The sequence below is a fragment of the Trachypithecus francoisi genome, unplaced genomic scaffold, assembly GCF_009764315.1.
Source record: "Trachypithecus francoisi isolate TF-2019V2 unplaced genomic scaffold, Tfra_2.0 Lachesis_group3, whole genome shotgun sequence".
NCBI lineage: Eukaryota > Metazoa > Chordata > Mammalia > Primates > Cercopithecidae > Trachypithecus > Trachypithecus francoisi.
In genome coordinates, this window is record NW_022681468.1 from 46,908,644 (window position 1) to 46,934,733 (window position 26,090).

The window sequence follows — 26,090 nt, forward strand, 5'->3', positions numbered from 1 at the left end:
TGATGTAATCCCAGGTATCTAATTTTGCTTTCGGGGTCATTAAAAAAAAAAAAAAATCAATGCCCAGGCCAATGTCATAAAACCTTTTCCTCTATGTTTTCTTCTAGTGGTTTGACAATTTCAGGTCTTAAGTCTTTGATCTGCTTAGAGTTAGTTTTTGTATATGCGGTAAGATGAGGGTCTACTTCCATTCTTCTACATGTAGATACCCAATTTTCCCAACACTATTTACGAAGACACTGTCCTTTCCCCAGTATGTGCTCCCGGCACCCTAGTCAAAGATCAAATGACCATAAATAGGTAAATTTATTTCTGGGATATCTATTCTGTTCCACTGGTCTATGTGTCTGTTTTTATGCCAGTATCATGATGTTTTGATTACTATAGCTTTGTAGTATATTCTGAAATCAGATGGTATGTCTCCGGTTTTATTCTTCTTGATCAAGATTGCTTTAGCTTCAATAGTTTTGTTATTCATAGAATCATCTGTGATAACTACAGAAGTCCCTCAGCAGCTAAGGTTAAAAAAAAAAAAAACTCCAGGAATCTGTAAATTTAAGAAATTAACACTTAAATACATAATTACATTAAGAAAATATCATGGGAGAACTAAGTCTTAGGGAAGGCCATTTAAAAATGAGTTAAAGCCTATCATAGGACTACACACATTGTTTTTGCTTACTACTTTCTTTCTTTTTTTTTTTTTTTTGAGACGGAGTCTCGCTCTGTCGCCCAGGCTGGAGTGCAGTGGCAGGATCTCAGCTCACTGCAAGCTCCGCCTCCCGGGTTTACGCCATTCTCCTGCCTCAGCCTCCCGAGTAGCTGGGACTACAGGCGCCGCCACCTCGCCCGGCTAGTTTTCTTGTATTTTTTAGTAGAGACGGGGTTTCACTGTGTTAGCCAGGATGGTCTCAATCTCCTGACCTCATGATCCACCTGTCTCGGCCTCCCAAAGTGCTGGGATTACAGACTTGAGCCACCGCACCTGGCCTCCTTTTTTCTTTAAACATAACTAGAGATTTGGGCTCTATCCAGCCCAAATCTCTCATAGAGCCCATTCATCTGCTCATAAAGACTTAAATTGATCCAATATCTTGGCTCAATTTGACATCTTTTGAATGACTGAACAGGTAACACACTTCCATATATTACAGATTCCTTATCTTTAATGGCAAGGACAAGAACTATCAATGAATAAACTATGGTAGGAATGGTAAGAAGAGGAAATATTTCTATTGCTCAAAAACAAAAACAAAAAATCCCTTTCAGTTGGTGCTGTTTACTGTTCAACATTAAAAGGGGAAGCCGGGAGCAGTGGCTCACACCTGTAATCCCAACACTTTGGGAGGCTAAGACGGTAAGATTGCTTGAGCCCAGGGAATTCAGGGCTGCGGGGAGCTATGATAGTGCTACTGAACAAAACCAACAGAGCAAGACCTGCCTCTAAAACAAACAAACAAACAAAAAAACAAGAAATAAACCATCAGAGGGTAAGATATTACCAGATATTTTAAAAACTGAGTCATACTATATTCATAATCTCCTTCAAAATTGGTTAATCAAGTTTAACAGAAGGGAAACTGACACCTATATTATGTAAGAAGCAGTTGCTATAACTGATTCTAATAACTTTAGATCACTAATGATCATAACTCCTATTTGATCAAAATCAGCAATGTGGTATCCTATTGTTTTATTTTTAATAATCTGACATAATTTCTGGTATCTCATGAAACCAAAAAGGTAATGGAGGTCATAAACACTTTGAAAACTTTTCTGATTATACCCATATAATACTTTGCTAGAAACTAGAAATCAAGAAAAATTCCAGAAAAGAGCAATTAAACCCAATACATAGTGGGTACTCACTGAAAGAAAAATACAGGATGTTCATGAGCCAAGAGGTTTTACATTTCATTTTACCGTTTTTTTAAATCAACTGGTAACTCAGGTCATTATACTCTGATCATTCTTTATGTGACCCACTTCCTTCAATATCTAAATGTTCTTCATAGCAGTGCTATCTTGAGTTTTCTGAATGGAACAGTGCCTTTAAAAACCTTTTTATGGCCGGGCGCGGTGGCTCAAGCCTGTAATCCCAGCACTTTGGGAGGCCGAGACGGGCGGATCACGAGGTCAGGAGATCGAGACCATCCTGGCTAACACGGTGAAACCCCGTCTCTACTAAAAATACAAAAACTAGCCGGGCGAGGTGGCGGGCGCCTGTAGTCCCAGCTACTCGGGAGGCTGAGGCAGGAGAATGGCGTAAACCCGGGAGGCGGAGCTTGCAGTGAGCTGAGATCTGGCCACTGCACTCCAGTCCGGGCGACAGAGCGAGACTCCGCCTCAAAAAAAAAAAAAAAAAAAAAAAAAAAAAAAAAAAAACCTTTTTATGAATTTTCTTCATGCACGTAGCTGCAAAAATCTTTAATATTTTGAATTTGTCTCCCAAATAAATCTGTTTCTCCCTCTTTTTTATAAGTATGAACTACCTGCATCAGAATCACTGACAAGCTTACTAAAGCATTCTTGTATTGCCAACCCCAGGCCTACTATTTGGAGAGGCTTGGGGTCCTCAAATCCTCATTTTTCTAAGCAAGCACCAAGTGATTCTTATGTACACTAATGCTTGATACCTCCATTATATGCAATTAAGATTCTAAAGCTCTTTTAGAACAAGAATTATACAATTTCTTCTGTAATTATCCAACACAGAAAATCAACATAGAGAATGCTTAGTAGTGACTACTTTTTAGAAACACTAAAATGCTATTCATGTAGAGGACAAAGGTTGCTATTTATAATTGAATAACTACTCTGGGATGAAGAAACCCAAAATGAGAAAACTTGAAAAGTAATCCTTCTGTTGAGCATACGCATTTTATCAGTAAAGCTTCATAAGTAACGTGAGTACAACCTTTATAGTGAATACAATATAATGTGCAATATTAGTATCTGAATATCCATCATATATTTTCCAGTGATTCTACACACACCTGTAATTTTTATCAGGTCTTAGTTTAATACAGCAAAGGTATATTTACTTAATCTCTAAGAGTTAACATTAAGTTTAGTTTTTATTTGTTTGTTTTGAGATAGTTTTGCTCTTGTTGCCCAGGCTGAGTGCAATGAGATGATTTAGGCTTACCGCAACCTCTGCCTCCCATATCCAAGCGATTCTCCCGCCTCAGCCTCATGAGTAGCTGGGATTACAGACGCCCGCCACCACACCCAGCTAATTTTTGTATTTTTAGTAGAGATGAGGTTTTGCCATGTTGGCCAGGCTGATCTCGAACTTTTGACCTCAAGTGATCCACCCACCTCGCCCCCACAAAGTGCTGGGATTACAGGTGCGAGCCACCACATTTGGCCACTTAGTTTTTAAATATTTAACAAATATCAATAGCCACAACTAAGTTTCCTAAAAATATGTAGTTCAGAATAATAGCACCATTGTGAACCAACACTAAATTCTAGCAAGTACAGGAAGAACAAAAGAGGTTCGAAAAAAGTTGTTACACACAGCAAACTGGTACTACTAATAGAAGGCACAGGGAAAGACAGAGAAATTTTTAACCAAAGCATAGTTCTTCACAACATTGAGCATCAACTGGAATGATTTTTACCCTAAGCAACAAATCAAGTAAACTAAAAGTAAACCTAAATGGTCATTTCTTTTATTTCTACAAGAAAACCACAAAATAATTATACCTCTTAAATGAAGAAATAAGTATAAAAACCAACAATGCTATAGATTGGATGATATCCACAGGACTGTGTAGTTTGAAAGTACTGAGAGGAGATTTGGAAATGTTACCTAATGTTATTCTCATCAACATAATGACAGCAACTATTTAAGTACTACTTTTAGGTTTTAACTTACACGTATTATGACACTTGTTGCTTCTTACTATTAATACAATAAAGTTATCTAAAGACAGTATAAGATTATGAATGGAATGTTAAGAATGCATTCATATTAGGAACATCTATCTCTTTCTTGAAAGCTGCTTTTTTTTTTTTTTTTTTTTTTTGAGAACGAGTCTCACTCTGTCACCCAGGCTGGAGTGCAGTGACACTATCTGGGCTGACTGCAACCTCCGCCTCCTAGGCTCAAGCAATTCTCGTGCCTGGGCCTCCTGAGTAGCTGGGACTACAGGAATGCGTCATTACCACCTGGCTAATTTGTGTATTTTTAGTAGAGACGGGGTTTCACCATGTTGGCCAGGCTGGTCTTGAACTTCTGACCTCAAGTGATCCACCTGCCTCAGCCTTCCAAAGTGCTAGGATTACAGGCATGAGCCACCGTATCCGACCTTGAAAGCTGTCAATATGAGCACCCACATTGTGTCAAAAATCAAAAACTAAGTTACAATCACCTATTCTTGAATCTACTATGGTCAAGATTTTTTAAATCTGTAAATTGGCAACATCTACATTACCCTTATATAAAATACGTAGCAATACAATAAAGATCACAACTACAGAATTTTAATAGAAAAAGTGATCACAATAATGTGATCTAACCTTCTTGAAGAGAAACATTAAAATAACCTAAAATAGAAGTACATTCTTGGATGAAATAGACACAAGTGGCCAAGTTACTGTAAAAGATAATTATTTTTGTTACCTACAGGACATTCTTAGAATTTTAGCCAGCTATATCCAGTAAACTGATAGGAAATAATACATATTTCTCCACCAACACAATGATTTGGTCTATCCACAAAACACAGATACACGCAAAGTCCAAATCAAATCTATGTGTTAAATGTGTTAAATTACTTAATTACTTACCCACGGTATACCAACTAGCATCTGTCAACTTGCTGATAATAGCTTCCTGAAAAGATCCATCAGATGTCCTTGTTTCAACAATAGCTCCAACCTAAAATGTGAAATCCAAATTTCCTTACCAAATTTAAACAAATAAACCAAATCACTTCCACCAATTCTATTATCTAGGTAAGAAAAATAAATACCATACTTATGATAATTCTCTTACACTGTCTTAGATCTTTAGCATTCATAGTACTTATCTATGTATTATGCAATTTGAGCCCCAAAACACTGACAAAATTTAGGTAGCTATTATTACCCTTACTTTACACACTGAAAATTGCAGTTCAGAAAGAGAAAATAATTTGCAGAGTCCAGCATGACAGCCCAGTCTCTTAAATCTTACTTTAGAGCTTTTCCACTATATCACACTGCCTTCAAGAAAATTAAATAGAAGAACTGTAAAATTATAAGACAACCAAAATAGCATCAATTTTCTTTCACAGAAATACGAATATTGGATTCAGCATATTTAAGGAATCTTTTAGATAAAGGTTCACCTGGAGAGATAGGGATGGACCAGTTGACCTTCTCTCAGTTTCCAGACCTTTGTATATCAGATATTAACCAAAATGGTACTCTGATATAACAGATTTATTACATAAACAAATGGCCAGAAATGGCTGGAAAACATAATCTAGGTATTCATGAAATTGAATTAGGAAGTGAACATAGTTTGCTTGGTAAATTAGAACCACTGAAGATTGATGGTTATGATACTCAACTTAGAAGGCTAAACATCACCTCAGATACGGCAACAATTTGCAAAACAAAGCCAGGTAACCAGTTCAAGAATTCATAACAGAAAGGTAGGTGAAAAATTTAACATGTTTATATGTATTAAATTACCCTTCTAGAAGATGTTTAGTGTTCTAAAACTTAGAATACAGCCATTGCAATATCATAATTTATACTAATTATATTTAAACCCTTCATATGTATTGTTTTCTGATTAACGTTCTCATAAATGTTAAGTCTATGTAGAAATGTAAATTCAGTAAACACGGTATAAATCTATGATTATTTTAGATTTTAAACTGTACAACATACATACTCTTAAAGGACCCTTTACTTGGTCATCTTGTACCAATTGCGTGGTATTATCCTGTTTCAGGAGTACCTGAAAAACATTTTGCAAGATAATTTGCATATTACTTTTAAAACAAATACATTTACAGTAACACTGTAACAATAATGTCTTTAATTTATGCTTTCTTAGCACCGTGTGGTGACCTCTGCTATAATACTTACTACATTCTCTTATTAACTGTGAGCTCCTTGAGGGCTGAGTCCTCCCTTCATTGCTATATCCCCAACAGTTAGCAAGTGTCAATGAATATTACCAGCACTCAATAACTGTTTACTGAATGAATGAACTATATAATAATCTGTAGTGATTACTGTAAAAAAAAAAAAAAATGCCTTTACTGCATTTTATCAACAAGTCACAAAAGGTTCTGACTGTCACCAAGTACACAAAGAAAAAAAACCAGTATCAAACTGTATTGCCTATATGAAAGGTAAACAAATTAAAACCACAACTCTGATCCTTTATAAAGTGAAGCTAAACAATAATCATAATATGCAATGATACAAACAAGTGCTCCCTTCTAGGACACATCTAAATACACAGAGTAACCATCCATAATAGATGGCTGGTTACTATGGTCCAAATAAGAGATGGTCCAAATAAATTCAAAATCTAGGTAATGCATGGTAAGACCTCCTAAAACAATCATTGTATTAATTTTAAGTAAATAAGAACACACACACAATACTAATACCAAATTTGAATTGTTAAAGAATCCCAAATAAATATAGAGTAATCAAATCCTATATAGCTGACATGATAAAAACACTATATGAAACAAAAAGAAATGAATGTCAATTGACATCCTATCCTAATACTTGAAGGTTCATCAAGAAAATTGAAACATAAGTTTTATAATAATCATAGATACATCTATTTACTCTACAAATCACACTCCTCTAGTCAATGTTTCTCAAACTTTTTTTTTTTTTTTCCCCAGACAGGGTCTCAACCTCTGCTTCCCCAGCTCAAGCAATTCTCATGCCTCAGCCTCCCACGTAGCTGGGATTACAGGTGTGCACCACTATGTCTGGCTAATTTTTTGCATTTTTACTAGAGATGGGGTTTCAACATTTTGGCCAGGTGGGTCTCAAACTTCTGGCCTCAAGTGATCTGCCCACTCTGACTTCCCAAAGTGCTGGGATTACAAGAATGACCCACCGTGCCCAGCCTGATCCTTAAACTTTTAACATGCATCAGAAATATTTAAAGGGTTTATTAAATACAATTACTGGATCTTACCCCCAGAGTTTCTGATGAAGTAGATCTGGGGTGGGGAAAATTTGCATTTGGAACAAGTTCCCAAGTAAGGCTGATGCGACTGGTCTGGGGCCACACTTTAGGAATCACTGCTCTAGTTCATTGATTTATTCAACAAATTTTGAGTGTCCATTGTGTATCAGGCACTACTCTATGTGTTGGGCATAGAACAAGTCAGACATTTCCTCCTTTTATGGTGCTTAATTCTGGTAGGAAAACATCAGATACTTAAGTGAATAAAGCAAACTGCAATGTAGCATGATCCAATACCAATGACAATAATTTTACGACTGGCACAGTAAAAAAAATTTGGAAGACCACATCAAATCTCTTTGGAGTCATATCAAGGAGGACTTTCACAGTGTTCTACACCACTACAGGATGACTAGTTAACAATGCTATATTACATGGTTTCAAATGGCTAAGAGGAGGATACTGAGTATTCCCAACACAAATAAATGAAAAATGTTTGAGATGGATATGCAAATTATCTTGATTTAATCACCATACATTATATGTATCAAAACATGACTATGTAGCCAATGAATATATGAAATTATTAATCAACTTAAATAAAATTTTTTAAGAAGACTTCATGAACTTATATGCCTCTATGTTAAAAATGTTTATAATAAGCATAGATTACTCTTGTATTTAGTATAAAGTAACAAAGACTATTAAAAATATATTCATATAAGAAAATTACTGGCAGGAATCACCAAAAAAAGTTATTTCTGAGCAAAAGCATCTTTAAAAAAATTTTTTTTTTGAGACAGGGTCTTGCCCTGTCATCCAGCCTGGAGTGCAGTGGCACAATCACAGTTCACTGCAGTCTTAACCTCCCAGGCTCAAGCAATTCTCCCACCTCTGCCTCCAGAGTAGCTGGGACCACAGGTACCTGTCACCACACTTGGCTAATTTTTTTATTTTTTATTTTTCTGGACAGACAAGGTCTCACTATGTTGTCCAGGCTGGTCTTGAATTCCTTGGCTCAAGCAATGCCCCCACTCAGGCTCCCCAAGTGCTGGGACTGCAAGTGTGAGCCACCTTGCACAGCCAAAAATATGTATATTTTTTTTAGTCAGCCTCCCTCTGTCACCCAGGCTGGAGTGTAGTGGTGCGATTTCGACTCACTGCAACCTCCACCTCCTGGGTTCAAGCGATTCTCCTGCCTCAGCCTCCCGAGTAGTTGGGACTACAGATGTGCACGCCAGGTTAATTTTTTTATTTTTTGGAGATGGAGTCTCGCTCTGTTGCCCAGGCTGGAATGCAATGGCATGATCTTGGCTCACTGCAACCTCCACCTCCCGGGTTCAAGCAATTCTCCTGTCTCAGCCTCCTGAGTAGCTGGGATTACAGGTGCCCGCCACCACACCTAGCTACTAATTTTTGTATTTTTCGTAGAGACGGGATTTCACCATGTTGGTCAGGCTGGTCTCAAACTCCTGACCTCAGGTGATCCATCCGCCTCAGTCTCCCAAAGTGCTGGGATTACAGGCATGAGCCACTATGCCCAGCCCCAAAATAAACTTTTTCAATGCTTTTTTACACTGTCTTGAAAACATAATTCCCGTTGTTATTTATATTGTCCTAAACATTGAAATTGTCTCTACCTGAACATTAAATGAGGGGAGAAAATAGATTACAGTCCAAGTATGCTACCACAAATAGTAAAGATCCAAATGACAGGAAATATCATGAGCATGGTATATTGGTGGTAGCATTTTGGAATAATTTCTCCTTTTGAGTTCTTTATTTCTTGAATTTTGATGTGCTTTTTTCCTGTAAGTATAGTATATAAAGGATTTTTATATAATGACTCAATAAAATGCTGATTTGCAGTCTCTCTCTCCCCAAATTTCTACAATCTAGAGCTAATAAAACTATTGCATAAAAACAAATATTACCTTAACTTTCACCAGCCTTTTCACAGTCTTAATTTTTGCCTCACAGAAGGCACCCCGGTACTTGGCACTGACATCAGTTCCCACTGTCAGGTAGGCAGGCTCATCCGCCGCCTGGTGAAAGGAACATAAACTGTGAATGTCATTACTATGCCTCCCTACTCCAACCTCAAGTCTCATTAAAAGGTTGTGTTTGAAGCATGAAAAATATCAAAATGACTTGCTTATTAATATCATTGAAAATTTGAAAAATACCCGAAAGCAAACACTTGATGAGCAACCTTTCATTTTATAGACTGATGTCCTGATATGATAAAATGTTTTAAAGTTGTAATTTAAAATTATCAGTGAGTAAATATAATGTTTTTTCTCCAGATACAAAATTTTTCAAAAATTCTATTTATATAAGCAGAAAAATAAAAAAATCAGAAAAAATATTTCATATTACACATACCATAAAACTAAGTTATTCATTTATAGCTACCTGAAATTTTTCAAATTAAAATAAATATTGCTACTAAAATTAACACTAACCATACATAATTGTTTACTGACAAAGCTACATAAAGGTAACATCTTTTCATAAGGAGAGTATCAATTTGGAAAATTCATTTGCTAAAAGCTGCATTTGAAAGGTTTTAAGTCTGAATTCAGCCGATGAATGCAGAGATGAACCGATGGTTCAAGACTTGTAGACATACCTAGTTTACCATACTGATCTTCTTAGTATAAAAAAATAAGCGTTACTAAGAAACATCTACTTTCAGCAAATGGACATAACCAGAATGATACATTGAATGATGCAAGAAATTTCACTCTACCATTCATTTTAATCTTTACAGTAACAAGATGATTGCTATCTCAATCTGTCATTTTACCTTTTTTTTTTTCAGAAGTTAAAGTGTATCCATACAAGTCCAACATAACATTGTTAAGTGCAAAGTTAACAGTATACACTTTGGAGATATGTTTTTAAGTAGAAAATGATTTTTTGTTTTCTAATAAGTTTTCCCAAGTAATATTAAAGAAGGTTAAACATGTCATTTACTTGGAGAAAATAGAAAACCATGAGAAAGTTTGGGAAAATGCTATATTTCAGAGCTTAATATACTGAAATGGTAAATAAGACAGGAATTGGCTACCTTTTAAGAACGTTTACAAAAAATACAAATTGAATAGGAATGCTTTTGGCAAATAAAAATCTGACCTGAAACATTCAATGGCCACAGCATTCAAGAATGCTATATGAGATCCTTTCCCTTTAACCATCTACATATCGATATTTGCAGTCATCCTCAGTAGAATATGTATCTTTTTAGAATAAGTATATGTTTTAAAATATTTACTGGAAAGATTTAACTAAAACTATTATTATAGTTCAACTTAAAATATTTTAGCCACATAAGTTCACTTTACACACAGAAGAAATGATATTTTCATTACTTAATCCACGTACTCTTTCTTTTACAAAATCGCATTGGCACTGAGGAAGAAAAAAATTTTCGAAAAATCCCCCAAAGAACCAAAGCAGGACAAAAGTTTTACTTCTGCAAAGGTTGCTGCCAACACAGGAAGTGTTTAAAAATACTATCCGAATGGACAACAATTGAAAGGCTGCACCAGCCTTTCCAAAGTACTGCTACAGAGAGGGCCCAAACTCCGCATTTAGACACACAGATCATTTCTCACCCATTCAACACATCCTCCTATGCCGAAACTGCTGATCAGTAGGAACATCAATTTTGAGGAGCAAAACAAATGACATTCCACGGCACTAGCCTGACAACTGGCAGTGTCCAAGGCGCGAGGATCACGGCAGCGTTGACTCCACTTACCTTCATTTTTGTTGGTGATCTGTGGGGTTCCAGCTCAGCGAGCTATCTTCGCAGTCGCTAGAACTACGGGGAGGGGGAAAGAGGCACAGACAGAATCAGTCAACTGCAGGGAGCGACCAAGGGAAAGAAAGTAAACAAACGCCAGCGGGGAGGGGCAGAATCCTCACCAGCCAAGGGACAAGACCACTTCCGAGGGCAGCCAGGATGCAGGAGCGGAGGGGGCAGCGAGAACCCCACGCGCGCCAAAGGGCAGCCCGTTCCGCCCCGGAGCTTGCCAGCGGCCCACCGCGCCCCCGCCTCGCTGGCCACTTTGACCCGGAATGCTCAACTGGGAGCCCCAGGACAGATAGCTCCGGAAAAGGGCAGGGCGCCGTTCGGGCTTCCCCAGGTCCCCCGCGGAGGCGACGGCCGAGCCTCTGCTCCGCTGTCCCCCGGATACCCCGACTTCGGCCCGCGCCCCGCCTCCGCCGCTCGGCCCCCTCGGCCCGCCCCGGGCCCGCGGTGGCGGCAGCGGAGTGTCACGGCGCCATTGCTCTCCTTCCTTTGCTCTGCACCATGTCAGAAAGGAGAATCGCTCCTTCACCCAAAGGGGCAGGGGCCGCGGCCTTCAGCCGGGAGCCGCCAGAGCCCCGGGAGACCCGCGCGGGGGAGGGGGCGGGGGACTGAGGGGAGGAGGAGGGGAGGTGGCCCGGACAGGGTGTGGGAGGGGAGGGGAGCCGCACCGCAGCAGCCGCTGCCTCCTCCCAGCGCCCGCCTCAACTTTTTGTACAGCCTAGAGAGGTATCAGCTCGCAGCCCCTCGAGTCCTGCCACGGACTCCGCAAAGGTGGACGCGCCGCGGAGTTGGGGAACGGCTCCCCCAAGCAGCTGGCTCCTCACGGCGCGGAAGCAAACTTAGCGGCGCGGCCAGCCCCACAGCCATTTTCCCGGGAACCCGGGGAAGCGGACGAGGCGGCTGCAGCTGCGGCGACGGTTCCTGCAGTTGCTGCCGCTGCTCCATGGCTGGCCCCTTCTCTTGCGCTTGCCGCGCCACTTGCCTAGCATCACTCTCCCCACCTCCAAAGCTTCCAACTGCACCGGGACCCCGGGCAGCAGCAGCTGCTGCCACTGCCGCTTCGTCCATTCAGTATCCCCCGATTCCCCTCTCCCGACCTACCAACTGCGGGTGAAGTGCGCGCTGTCAGCTCCAGAGTCCTCCTCCCCTCTGACCTCCGTGGGCCCCCGTCCGGGCAGCACCACTCCCAACCGCGGCTGCAGTTCCTGCGCCCGGTTCCCCACTCGCCCCGATTTACTGCCACAATCCACCAAATAACAAGCTGTTGAGCAGACTCGCTTCTACACGAACTCCTATTGGCTGCTCATGACGCCGAAGAGCTTCGGATAGGACCTCGCTACCTGCCGTCCTCATTGGATGTAGCTCTGAAACTTCATGGATTGGTGCGAAAAACAGCAGGTAGGACATCTTCCACTTATGATTGGCTTTTGCCGAAGACCAACGTTATAGGAGAGTTGGTTATTGAGTAAGCAAGTCCTGAGAAATGATTGGTAGAGACGACTCCGGATGTGCTTGACTGGGCACTGATTGGCGAATTGAGGGGTCAGGAAGAGCAGTTCGGCATGAGGATTGGCGGCGGAGTGTCCCATGGAAACGGAACCCAGAAATGCAGCCAGGGGCTTGCACGGGGGCGGGGCAGGGTCTTTCCAAGGCGCCTGCGCTAAACCAGCTTCTCGGCGCCATTTTGTCTCGGCAGCGGTCGCCGTAGCTCCATCGCATTTTATGTTTCTGGCAAGAAGGGAACGGAGTTTTCATCAGGTAGATTGGTTTTTGTGCGTGCGTCCTTCACCGTTTCCTCCAGGACAGCACCTAGTCTTGGCCGGAGGAGTCTCAGAGCTGTCAGAAAGGTCAGTTGGAGGCTGTGGTTGTCCGATTGACTGGGGGGGATGGCGCAGCCCTAGCGGCACCGGCACCGGAAGTGAAGGGGCCGCAGGAAGCCATGGTAAAAGTTCTCCCTGCGGCGGGGTGGGGAGAAGGGGTGGGATGAATGGGGGCGAGGCTTCCTCTCCCGCCGAGAGAGAAAGAGGTGGAGGAGAGGCAAACGTCTTTCTTGGTGGTGCTTTTTCGGGCTTTCGAGAATGTGAGAGATTTTCTGAATTCTGCCTCTCTCTGAGCAGTCATTCCTGTCTTTGGAAGTGCATCTTGGATACTTGCCATATTCTCCACCTGATTGGCACAAGCTGTGGGAGTCTCCTTAGTTAAGACAGGGGAGAAGTGATTCTTAGAAACATTCTGCATAGGTAGAGGTTTCCGCGTGCTCCTCACGCGAAAAAGCTGTGAGGAAACTGGAGAAAGCGCTGGCTTTCTGGATGCTGAGGAATTTACTTGCCAGCACAGACGTTGCTTCTGTGACGTTAGACAAGCGTCTGTGTCACCCTGCGCGAGGCTTATGCTGCTTTTTGAAAGGAAAGAGTGGTTGTGCAGGTACTGAAAACATCTTAAAAGGACGTCCCCGATAAGATAGACGTTGATCTTGTTCTGTTAACATTTTGTATTCTGTTAAACGAAACGTATTTTTAAATGGTGGAATTGGAGTATAAATTGACTAGTTTTATAGAATGGAGTAATTTTTTTAATGTGATATATCGTCAGTAATCCACGTGGACTAAGTTTTCTCAGTAAGAAAACAACTAAGCAGAATCAGTTTTTTATTCGTAACAGTGATTTTGCTCAAAAGTATTCATAAAAAAGTGAAAGGCATGTTGGCATTTCTAGTGAGTGACCTAGTCGTACAGGATAGATCCCAATAGTTACCCTCAGTACCTCTGTTTTAAACCCTGCTGCTCTGTTGGTGGGGCCCAAGACTAGAAAATGATTGTGTGACTTAACAGTGACTGGGTTTTTTGGCAGTCGTGCTGAAAAAAACAGAACATCTCGGTGATTACTGAGGTGAGTCATAATGTCTGAAAATCCTTAGAATTGCGGGGGACCACCTGGAAAAACTTTCTGTGGATTAGTAAAGGAATACTAGAATGGGAAGAAGGGTAGTTGAAAGATGTTTTGTTTGGTCAAATTCAAATGAGTCTGTAATTAGCTTCCTGGTGTAATATTTTAGAATGAAATCGCAAAATTAGGACATCCTTATGGACTTGTTTACCCATTTACGTGGTTTTTATTTCTGGACTTTGAAGTACCTAATGTTTTTATCATAAAACATTATGCGTTATTTTTGAGATTCCCCCCTGCCCCCGCCTATTTGAAAATTTCTTATATAGAAAAGATCTTGTAAATAGGAGTGTTTAGGAGTGAAGCAGGTTTTTTTGTTTTGTTTTGTTTTGTTTTGTTTTGTTTTGTTTTTGAGGCAGAGTCTGTCATCCAGGCTGGAGTGCAGTGGCGCGATCTCGTAGGAGTGAAGTTTTTTAAAAGACCTTATAAAACAATGTATTACTGAACTTTTTAGAGGGTAAGAATCTATAATTCCACTATCAAAGTTTAAACTGTTACTATGGAATCCAAATAATGCATGGACATTTGGAAATTACTAAAAAGCCCAAAGAAGAATACAAAAATCTCTTCCCTCCACCAAAAGGTAGTTACAGGTTTTACTACAGTTATATATTATACAAAAGGCTTTGTCTTTTTTGTTTGTGTTGTTTTGCAAAATATTCAAGTTTTGTTCATGTTCTTACCATTATTTTTCTTTATCAAAAACATTGGGAACATTGAAAATATTTTATCGTAAAGCATCTTTTATGTCTTCATAGTGTTTTGTGGGATAAATATACCGTAATTTATGTAACCTGTTTATGTGTATATAATGGCAGTAATATGTCAGTGAATATCCTTGTACATGTTTTGCAAAATATTGTCTTAGAAGGTCGTTGCAAAAGTAATCGTGGTTTTTGCATTACTGGAGTTTGCCATTTGATGTTGGACTACGTTGTTAAATAAATGTGGTTATGTTATATATCATTTTAATGGGCATTTCTTGCTTTTTTTTTTTTGGTAATGACTTACTACTTGCTGTTTATTTTATTTTAGGGACAGTCGCGCTCTGTTGCCAGGCTGGAGTCAGTGGCGCAATCTCGGCTCACTGCAACCTCCTCCTCCCGGGTTCAAGCGATTCTCCTGCCTCAGCCTCCTGAGTAGCTGAGACTGCAGGCACGTGCCACAACACCGGCTAATTTTTTGTATTTTTAGTAGAGAAGGGGCTTCACCATGTTATCCACGATAGTGTCGATCTCCTGACCTCATGATCTGCCCGCCTTAGCCTCCGAGAGTGCTGGGATTACAGGCGTGAGCTACGTGCCCAGCCTTCATGTTTATTTTAGATTATGAAAATGATGTTAGACAAAAAAACAAATTGGAGCAGTTTTCTTATATGAGTTAAAAATGGGTTGTAAAACAACAGAGACACCGTATCAGCAATGCTTATGGCTCAGGAACTGTTAACGTACAGTGCGGTGGTGGTTCAGGGTTTGTTTGTTTGTTTGTTTTGAGATGGAGTCTTGCTCTTTCAGGCTGGAGTGCAGTGGCATGATCTTTGCTCACTGCAACCTCCACCTCCTGGGTTCAAGCCGTTCTCCTGCCTCAGCCTCCCTAGTCGCTGGGATCACAGGTCCGCACCACCATGCCCAGCTAATTTTTGTACTTTTAGTAGAGACGGGGTTTCACCATCTTGGCCAGGCTGGTCTCGAACCCCTGACCTCGTGATCCGCCTGCCTTTGCCTTCCAAAGTGCTGGGATTACAGGCTTGAGCCACTGTGCCCAGCTGGTTCAAGAAAGTTTGCAAAGGGGAGGAGAGTCTTGAAAATTAGGAGCATAGTGACTGGTCGCCAGAAGTTAATAACTACCAGTTGAGAGCAATCAGCGAAGCTGATCCTCTTACAACTACTTGAGATGTTGCTGAATAACTCAGCGTGGACCATTCTACAGTCCTTCGGCATTTGAAGTGAATTGAAAAGTGAAAAAGCTCGATAAGTGGGTACCTCATGAACTGACTGAAAAAAAAAATCATTGTTTTGAAGTGTCGTTTTCCCTTATGTTACACAACAACAAACCATTTCTTGGTCAGATGTTGATGTGCGAGAAAAAGTGGATTTTATATGACAACCGGTGATGGCCAGCTCAGTGGATGGACTGAGAAGATGCTCCAAAGTCAGTCTTGCACCAAAAAAAGGTCATGGTCACTGTTCTGTGGTCTGCTGCTGGTCTGATCCACTATAGCATTCTGAATCCCGGGGAAACCATTACATCTGAGAAGTATGCTCAGCAAATCGATGAGATGCACCAAAAACTACAATGCTTGCAGTCAGCATTGGTCAACAGAAAGAGGCCCAATTCTTCACAATGCCCTTCCGCATGTTGCACAACCAGTGCTTCAAAAGTTGAACAAATCGGACTGTGACATTTTGCCTCATCCACCATATTCACCTGACCTCTCTCCAACTGACTACCACTTCTTCAAGCATTGCCACACCTTTTTGCAGGGAAAACACTTCCACAACTAGCAGGATGCAGAAAATGCTTTCCAAGAGTTCGTCAAATCCTAAAGCATGGACTTCTACACTACAGGAATAAACAAACTTAAAAATGTGTTGGTTGTAATGGTTTCTATTTTGATTAATGAAGATGTGTTTGAGCCTATTTATAATGATTTAAAATTCACAGTCTGAAACCGCAATTATTTTTGCCCGAATGTAAATGCTGAATTTTAGATGCTGAAGTTTCTGGGCATCTAAATCTTCTTTCACATCCCTGATTATTTTTGGAATAAACTCCCAGAGGTGGAAATACAAGGCTGAAGGCCTGGTGTGGTGGCTGAAGCCTGTAATCCCAGCACTTTGGGAGAATGAGGTGGGCAGATGGCTTGAACCCAGGAGTTTGGGACAACATGGTGAAACCTCATCTCTACAAACAGTGCAAGAAACCAGCCAGCATGGTGGCATGCATCTGTGTTCACCCTTAACCGAGAGGCTGAGGTGGGATGATCACCTGAGTCCGAGAAATAAGGCTCCAGTGAACCATGATTGTGCCACTGAACTCCAGCCTGGGTGACGGTGAAACTTCGTCTCAAATATATATACGTGTATATATGTGTGTGTTTATATGTATATATGTATTGCACGTATATTTATATGAAAGGGTTATGTATTTAAGGCTAGGGATGCTTGTATAGTCCATCAGAAAGCTTTTCTTCTTACTGTACTTACATTTATTGTCCTTTTTGTCACTGCCTCCCCTCCCATCCCCTCAGAATTTCTGGTTTTTCTTTAGCTTTATTTCTGAACATTTTATCTTGGATCTCTCTTTGTTCAAGTAGAAATAATTGGCTGGACGTGGTGGCTCATGCCTGTAATCCCAACACTTTGGAAGGCCGAGGCAGGCAGATCACCTGAGGTCGAGAGTTCAAGACTAGCCTGACCAACATGGAGAAGCCCCGTCTCTACTAAAAATACAAAATTAGCTGGACATGGTGGTGCATGCCTGTAATCCCAGCTAATTGGGAGGCTGAGGCAGGAGAATCCCTTGAACCTGGGAGATGGAGGTTGCGGTAAGCTGAGATTGTGGTATTGTACTCCAGCCTGGGCAACAGGAGCAAAACTTGGTCTCAAAAAATATTAATCGCAGTCCTTAAGTTACACATATCATAAAATATATGAGAATTTTTCTTGGACCATAGGAGTGATTTTTTTTTTTTACTTTAATTTTTTTTTTCACTTTAGGTGAGCATTTGTACAGTGAAACATTTTGTTACACAGAAGTGATGTTTAGGAATACTAACAAATTATTTCCATGATCTAGTTAGTTGAGTTTAACTACTTTCTGTTTCCCTGTAGTTTTCTCTGAAGTTTCCCCTTCTTGTGTGTATTCTTTCTCTCAGTGCTTTTGTAGCCTGATAGGACCCTCTGTACATGTGCCTCACCACACTTACTTTGCATTTGTTTCACTCTTCCCAAATTTGAAACTATATTCCCAGAAAGCAGCAACTGTTTTATTTAATCACTGTTATGTTCCCCCACCTGATAGGTGCTCTGTTGTAGATATTTCTTCTAAATCTGTATGCACATTTGTATGCAAAATGTGAAATAAACCAATTTAACGTCTTTTGTTTTCTTGGGATTTTTTCTTCTTCTACTTCTTTCTGTTGTTTGGTTTTGTTTTTGAGACAGGATCTTATTCTGTCACCCAGGTTGGAATACAGTGGCACGATCATAGCTCATTACAGCCTCAAACTCATAGGCTCAAGGGATCCTTCTAGTTTGGCCTCCTGAGTAGCTGGAACTAAAGGTGTGTGCCATCAGGCCCGGCTAAATTTTTTGTTTTTTCGGTAGAGATGGGGTTTTGTTAGTTGCCCAGACTTGTTTTTTCTTTTTTTTTTTTTTTTTTGAGACGGAGTCTCGCTCTGCCGCCCAGGCTGGAGTGCAGTGGCCGGATCTCGGCTCACTGCAAGCTCCGCCTCCCGGGTTCACGCCATTCTCCTGCCTCAGCCTCCCGAGTAGCTGGGACTACAGGTGCCCGCCACGTCGCCCGGCTAGTTTTTTGTATTTTTAGTAGAGATGGGGTTTCACCATGTTAGCCAGGATGGTCTCGATCTCCTGACCTCGTGATCCGCCCGTCTCGGCCTCCCAAAGTGCTGGGATTACAGGCTTGAGCCACCGCGCCCGGCCTTGTTTTTTCAACATAACAATAATTCTTTCTTGAAAATTAATGTTTCATAGATGCTGTCTTAACCTTTAAATTTTAAAATATTCCAAATACTTAGCTTTAATACCAAATTGATTTGTAATTGTTAATAAAATGTAGACTTAGAGGCCCATTAAGAATGTATGATGCTCGCTTTGGCAGCTCACCTCTTAAAATTGGAACCATACAGAGATTAGCATGGTCTCAGTGCAAGGATGACATAAGAAGCATTCCATCTAAAAATAAAACGAAGAATGTATCAGAGTATTAGTTTTTTCAGACTTCTTTTTATTCTCCAATCCCTTTTTAAGTTTTATAATATTTTAATGGTAACTATGGACGAATATTAGTAATTAGGAGACAACATCTTGGGTATAAATGAATGAAATTATGATGTAATTGTATTTTTGTAACCTATTAGTTAAATGAGCCCAAACTATTAGGAGTCATAATTATCAACTTTTTATTGTTTCTGTGACATAAAGCTATATTGAAGAATATTTTATTTCTTTGTTAAGAGTTTGAAAGAGAATACATAATTAGCTTCCCAATGTGGTATTTTAGACCGAAATCTTAAAAGTTAGCACATCCTTATGGATTTGTCTGCCCGTTTGTGTGGTTTCCAGTTTTAAGTTCTTGATAATTTTATCACAGAACCCCATGAACATGTATGTAAATTTTTTTTTTTTTTAACCAATCTTACCAATGAGAGTGTTTAGGAGGGAAGCAAATTTGTGTGTGTGGTTTTTTTTAATCAACACTCTGTATTCTGAATGTCCGAGCTATAACATACTCAAAATTTTAAAAAAGTCTTGTTTTTTAGAATAAGGCTGATTTTATGGGAAAATTAAGCAAAGTGTTCCTTGAAAAACCTGAATCTGCGACCTGTCTGTGGTAAGTAATTTTACTTAGCTCCTCTTAGGTAATCAAGACCGGTCTGTTGCTCGTGTGTGTGTGTGTGTGTGTGTGTGTGTATCTGTGTATCTTTTGAAAAATGATAGCTGGGCATGGTGGCTAATGCCTGTAATCCCAGCACTTTGGGAGGCAGAGGCGGGCAGATCACCGAAGGTCAGGAATTTGAGACCACCCTGACCAACAAGGTGAAACCCCATCTATACTAAAAATACAAAATCAGCTGGGTGTGGTAGCACATACCTGTAACCCCAGCTACCCGGGAGGCTGAGGCAGGAGAATCACTTGAACTCGGGAGGTGGAGGTTGCAGTGAGCTTAGATCACGCCACTGCACTCCATCCTGGGCAACAAGAGTGAGACACTGTCGCAAAAAAAAAAAAAAAACGTAGAATTTGTTCAACTGTGCAGTTGTTTATGTATGTTGAGAAGTGGAAATGATTGCTGTGTTGAACGTAGCAGCTTTCCTGAAGATTTAGTTATTTTATGGAAAGTTACATAATTTACTTATTTGTAACCAAAGCAGACTTTGCAATTTTTATATTGTTTTTTTGCCCTGTTCAATTTTTATTTATTTATTTTTTGAGACGGGGTCTCGCTGTGTTGCCCAGGCTCGAGTGCAGTGACATGATCTTGGCTCACCACAACCTCCGCCTCCTGGGTTCAAGCGATTCTCCTGCCTCAGCCTCCTGGGTAGCTGGTACTACAGGTGCACACCACCATGCCCAGCTAATTTTTGTACTTTTGATAGAGACAGGTTTCACCACATTGGCCAGGCTGCTCTCGAACTCCTGACCTCGTGATTCACCCACCTCATCTCCCAAAGTGCTAGGATTACAGGGGTGAGCCACCACGCCCAGCACCCTGTTAGATTTATCTGCTGATTTTATGGCCACATGGAGTCATAGATAATGGTTCGTATAATTCAAACTGGAATGACAGCGTATTTTAGGATTCGGATTCAAGCAGATATGCGTTAAATAATGGCTTTCCTACAAGGATCTGTGCTCCAGGGGCTTAAGATCAATAAAAGGGAGAATGTAATTACACATGTGGAAAGTTAATTTAAGTAGTTATTTCAAAAGATGTAAGCAGTCTATATAACCTTATGTATAGATTTAAATGGTACCTGATAATGGATTTGTCAAAGTTCTGTATACAGTCACATCCAGTGGTTCTTTTAAAACAAATTGCTTTAGAAAGCAGAGCAGAAAGAAATTTATAATGGTTATTAAAGGCTTTTCAAGGGTAGTGAGATACAATATGTAAAATTAGAAGGAAAGAAGGCATTCTATTTGGATGAAAGGTTGTGAGCAAGAATAGAAGGAAATCTGTATTTGGGACAGAGGGTAAACCAGCTCAGAAAGTATGATTGGCTGAAGATTATGTAGGGAAAATTGTATGTGGCCAACCTACCCATGTTTCTAGGGTTAGCTGCACATCAGAATCCAATGGGGTATTACAAGGTTCTAGAGGGTCTTGGAAGATTGGGTGTAAGCAGAAATTGACTATTATTTTTGTTTTGTCTTACTTCAAATTTTACAAATTATAATGGAACTAAACAAAATAAAGTGCAGCCAGGCGTGGTGGCTCACACCTGTAATCCCAGCGCTTTGGAAGGCCAAGGTGGGCAGATTGCTTGAGGCCAGGAGTTCGAGACTAGCCTGGCCAACATGGTGAAACTTCATTTCTACTAAAACTACAAAATTCAGCCTGGTGTGGTGGCACGTGACTGTAATCCTAGCTACTCGGGAGGCTGAGGCAGGAGAACCTGGGAGGTAGAAGTTGCAGTGAGCCGAGATTGCACCACTACACTCCAGCCTGTGCAACAGAGTGAGACTGTCTCAAAAGAAAAAAGAAATCACTTTTAATGCCACTCTAAGAGATTTTTAAAATTTCCTTCCTCTTTGTCTATATGTATTTTCTTTAGTCTTATAGTAGTTTTTGGTGTTCTTTGTTCCTTTAACATTATAACAAGCATTCAGTGTAATGGACAGCCTCTATAATGATTTTAATGTCTGAAAATATTCCATCAAGCTTTTTTATCCTTTTCACTTTTCTATTGCGTGACTATGTAGGTTTCATAGTCCTTCAGTGTTGTGCTTCAGTTACCTTCTTCATGCATAGAGTGTTTTCTCTTTTGGACTGTTCTTTTAGGAGTACATTTAAAAAGTCATTGTATGAACATTTTTATGACTCTTAAAATATTGCTATGTTGTTCAAGCTGGTTATAATAATTTACACTATCACTCTTCCTGTGAGTTTAGCTAGTGGCATTGAGTAATCTATAATTATCATTTTTACTAATTTAATAGGTGCAAAATATATTGAGCTCTTTTTTTCTTTGTAGGGTTTTTGTTGTGAATTAGTGAAATGGGACCTTGTTCTGTGATTTCACTTACTGATTCTTTTACAGGTTGTCTATTCACAGTTCTAGTTATGTATTAGAATCTAGATATTTTATTTCTTAATTGCTTGAGTTTATTATATAGTAGTGGTAACTTGCACATATTTTTCCATGCAGATTTCCCTTTTAATTTTAGTTACTTTTGCTGAGAGTTTTTGAATAGACACAGAAAGGCATGGCATAAACAAAATACAGTGTTGGAAAATTATTTAGAAACACTGCCCAGTGTAACTGAAGAAATGACACAGGAATTGGAAGTGGGGAGACAAGATATTGTTGAAGTGGTATCAGCATGAGATGACACTAGAGTAGGGTCTGGAGAGAGAAAGGAATAAGTGAGTAAGGAATTGTTTTTGGGGAAGGAAAACTTGACAGCGTTTGATCTCTGATTATAGAGGTAAAGAAGAAAGAAAAAACACACTCAAGATTTAAGAAAGAGGGAACAAGCAGTACCATTCACTGATTTGGCAAGTCAAGAAAAGCCGCTGGTTGGTAAAGAAGATGAAATCTGTTTTAAACATGCTAGTTAGAGCTTGAAATGTCCAGTAAGCATTTATTCTTCATTTTGTCAAAATCTTTATGGGTTCCTTAATTGGGACAACGCATTAAACCAAACCTTACCTTGTTTCTACATGGTGGCTTTTTATTCTATTCTATTAGACTTAAGTGTAACTGATACTGTAGTTCAACTTGAATTAAGAAAAACTAAGTTCAGGAAAACCAGGTGATTCTCAAATTAAGGAGAGATTTGTTTTTCATTATTGAAAAAATACAGTTTTGTGAGAACATAAATTTTTTTGCACCAAAATAAATTCATACTAACTTGTTATAACATGTCTGAACAGGATCTAGTTTGAGGCACTAAGAAGTTTAGGACATCAGTTTGCAAAGAGCCCCTATCAGGGCAAATCAGTTCTGCTAAAATTGTAGCAAGGACAAACATCAAATTGATGGTGAAAGTTGTGATGTGAAAGAATGGCGAAATCATTGATACTTTACAAGTACTTTATGGGGACAATGCCCCCAAAGAAATCAGTAGCAGTTTACAAATGCATAACTAGTTTAAGACGAAGCAAAGTTTTAGATGAAGCCTACAGCAGCAGACCAATCACATCAGTTTGCAAGGGAAAAGTTAATCTTGTTTATGCCAGTATCTCAATTGGTTCAGCTTACACAATTTTGATGGAAAAATTAAATTTGAGCAAAACTTTCCACTCAGTGGATGCCACAACTGTACACACAGATCTGCTGAAGACAACAGCAAAGCTTTCAATTGAAATTTAAACAAGTGTGAACAAGACCCTAAAGGATTTCTTTGAAGAATTGTAACAAGAGATAGAACATGGCTTTACCATTACACCTCTGAAGACAAAGCACAGTCAAAGCAATGGCCACCAAGAGGTGGAAGTGGTCCAGTCAGAGCAAAAGCAGGCTGGTCAAGAGCAAGGGTCAAGGCAAAACAGGTTTTTGGAATGCTCAAATCATTTTGCTTGTTGACTTTCTGGAGGGCCAAAGAACAACAACATCTGCTTATGAGAGTATTTTGTTGAAAAAATTAGCCAAAGCTTTAGCAGGAAAACACCTGAGAGAGCTTCACCAAAATGTACTCTACTCCAACAGTGCAGCCAAGGCCCTTCGTCAAACTAGGGCAGTTTTGCAAGAATTTTGATGGGAAATCATGAGACATCTACGTTGCAGTCCTGATTTGGCTCCCTGTGACTGCTTTGATTCCTAATCTTAACAGGTTTTTTTTAAGGGCACCCGTTTTTCTTCAGTTAGTGTAAAAAAGACTGCATTGACATAGCTAAATTCCCAGGACCCTCAGTTCTTTAGGAATGGACTGAATGACTGGTATTATTGCTTATAAAAGTGTCTTGATTTGATGGAGCTTATGTTGAGAAGTAAACTTCATGTTTTTTTATCATTCTATTTTTCCACAAATTTTTTGAAGTCTTTTCATATATGTATGTTTTAAAAGGGCTCAAATATATAGGGTGAAATATGTTTTCCCCTCTTCCTGAGTGGACTAATTTTTATGTATTCTGTTTTAGTTTATTTTTAAAATAATATCTAGAGGGAACAGATATGTTTATGGAACATGAATGTTTAGCCAAGATTCTTTATCTGAAATCCAAGTAAAGGTGTTAAGTGTCTTGTTTTTAGAAATCACTTTTATTTCAACAAAATGTTCAGTATAAGAAATTACTTTTAATAATTACGTGAAAACATGCAGTAGGTGGACTTTTGAGCTAACTCTGGAGAAAGAGCTGGATTTCACCAGTTAGCCTCCTGTGTATCTGCCACCACCATCACCCTCCCACCCCACCTCCACTGCCTTTTTTCCCAAGACTTTTTAAAAATGTTTTTTTGGCCGGGCACGGCACTTTGGGAGGCTGAGGCGGGTGGATCACGTGAGGTTGGGAGTTTGAGACCAGCCTGACCAACATGGAGAAACCCCATCTCTACTAAAAATAGAAAATTAGCCTGGCGTGTTGGTGCATACCTGTATGTAATCCAGTTACTCTGGAGGCTGAGGCAGGAGAACTGCTTGAATCTGGGAGGCAGAGGTTGTGGTGAGCCGAGATCGTGCCATTGTACTCCAGCCTGGCCAACAAGAGCAAAAGTCCGTCTAAAAAAAAAAAAAAATGGCCGGGTGTGGTGGCTCAAACCTGTAATCCCAGCACTTTGGGAGGCCGAAGCAGGCGGAACACCTGAGGTCAGGAGTTTAAGACCAGCCTGGCCAACATGGTGAAACCGCGTCTCTACTAAAAATACAAAACTTAGCTGGGTGTGGTCGTGGGCGGCTGTAATCCCAGCTACTTGGAAGGCTGAGGCAGGAGAATTGCTTGAACCCAGGAGGCGGAAGTTGTAGTGAGCCGAGATGGCAGCACTGCATTCCAGCCTGGGCAATGGAGCAAGACCCTGTCTCAAAAAAAAAAAAAAAAAAAAAAAAGGTTTTATTTGCTGCTCTCTTTCCTGATTTTGTTTTAGGAAAAAGTCAGTCTTTTACATTATCAATTACATACCAATCACAATATTAAATATATATATTTTTTTGATTCCACTTTTTAGTCTGCTTTTATAAAACTTAACTTTTTTGGAGCTTTCCTTTTGGGATAGTATGTGAGCTTATGAAATTTGAGCTGCTGTTTTATATTTATCAAGACAATCTTTGATTTGATTTAAATAGGTACTTAAAATGTTTTCCATTGTACTGCTAGCTTTGAGTTACACAAAGATACCTGTTTTCAGATTCAGGAACAAATTAGTATATTTAGAAACCTAACATTTGTGCATCAGTTTACAACATTCTGATTTTTAATGAATGTGTGGTTATGTGTATGTTTTTATTGCTTCACTTTTTATCTCCTGCCTTTGACACCTTTTGTTATTTTTTTCTAATAAAAAATGTATTTGCTTAGAAGCATTCAATGTGTCAGCAAAACAGCTGCAACTTTTTTTTTTTTTTGCAATTGCAGAATGGTATTCAGTTAACAGAACAACAATTATTTTGTATAAGCCACATCAGAGACAACTGAAGATGAAAAAACTACCATCCCCGTATATAACTAATTGGTGCTGTGCACCAACAAGAACCTGCTTTAAATGTCCATGCCAATTTACAACCCCTGTACTTGTACTAGGCAAGTTTAGTGGCTACTGAAAATATCACCAGGACAGGGCTATGTAAAGACACATTTGGTAGTGTGTTAACTATACAAAAAAAGACACTGTACAGTATTAAAAATTTTACACAGCCTTACATTTCAAATTTTTTCTTTGAAAGGAGTGAGTTGTGTGTGGGGAGTTAAATGCTTTATAGACCAAAAAAACTGCACTAAAACCAGCATATTCATCATCATCCTCTTCATCTTCCTCCTCATCATCATCTTCATTTTCCTCATCTTCCTTTTCTTCTTCTTGCTTTTTTCAGCCTTGACATCTCCCTTTTTCGCTGCATCGGGTTTTCCTTTAGGTCAATATGCAGCAATATCCTTCCTGTATTTTTCCTTCATCTTTGCAGCCTTCTTTTCATAAGGCCGTTTTGTCATCTGCAGCAGTGTTAGTCCACGTAACTCCCAGTTTCTTCGCAACATCACCAATGGACAGGCCAGGATGTTCTCCTTTGATTTTTGGGCGATACTCAGAACAGGAAAAAGGCTGA

The 26,090-nt window shown here is 39.8% G+C and overlaps 1 protein-coding gene and 1 pseudogene across 3 annotated transcripts in view; one reads left to right on the forward strand and one right to left on the reverse strand.

Moving 5' to 3' along the window:
• ARID4A (AT-rich interaction domain 4A) overlaps positions 1-12,394 on the reverse strand; it is a 74,580-nt gene extending 62,186 nt beyond the window's left edge. For 2 of the 3 annotated variants that reach the window (XM_033187904.1, XM_033187902.1), the window contains exons 1-5: positions 12,084-12,394; positions 10,929-10,991; positions 9,097-9,207; positions 5,894-5,959; positions 4,798-4,888 (exon numbers count right to left, since the gene is read on the reverse strand). In XM_033187904.1, coding sequence (XP_033043795.1) covers positions 4,798-4,888; positions 5,894-5,959; positions 9,097-9,207; positions 10,929-10,934 — 274 coding nt within the window. In that variant the 5' untranslated portion in view covers positions 10,935-10,991; positions 12,084-12,394. Of the gene's footprint in view, positions 1-4,797; positions 4,889-5,893; positions 5,960-9,096; positions 9,208-10,928; positions 10,992-11,095; positions 11,583-12,083 lie in introns of those variants that run through there. The other variant, XM_033187903.1, reaches the window with a different exon arrangement.
• Positions 12,395-18,754: 6,360 nt separating this feature from the next.
• LOC117071705 lies at positions 18,755-18,850 on the forward strand (annotated as a pseudogene).
• The last annotated feature ends 7,240 nt before the right edge of the window (positions 18,851-26,090 follow it).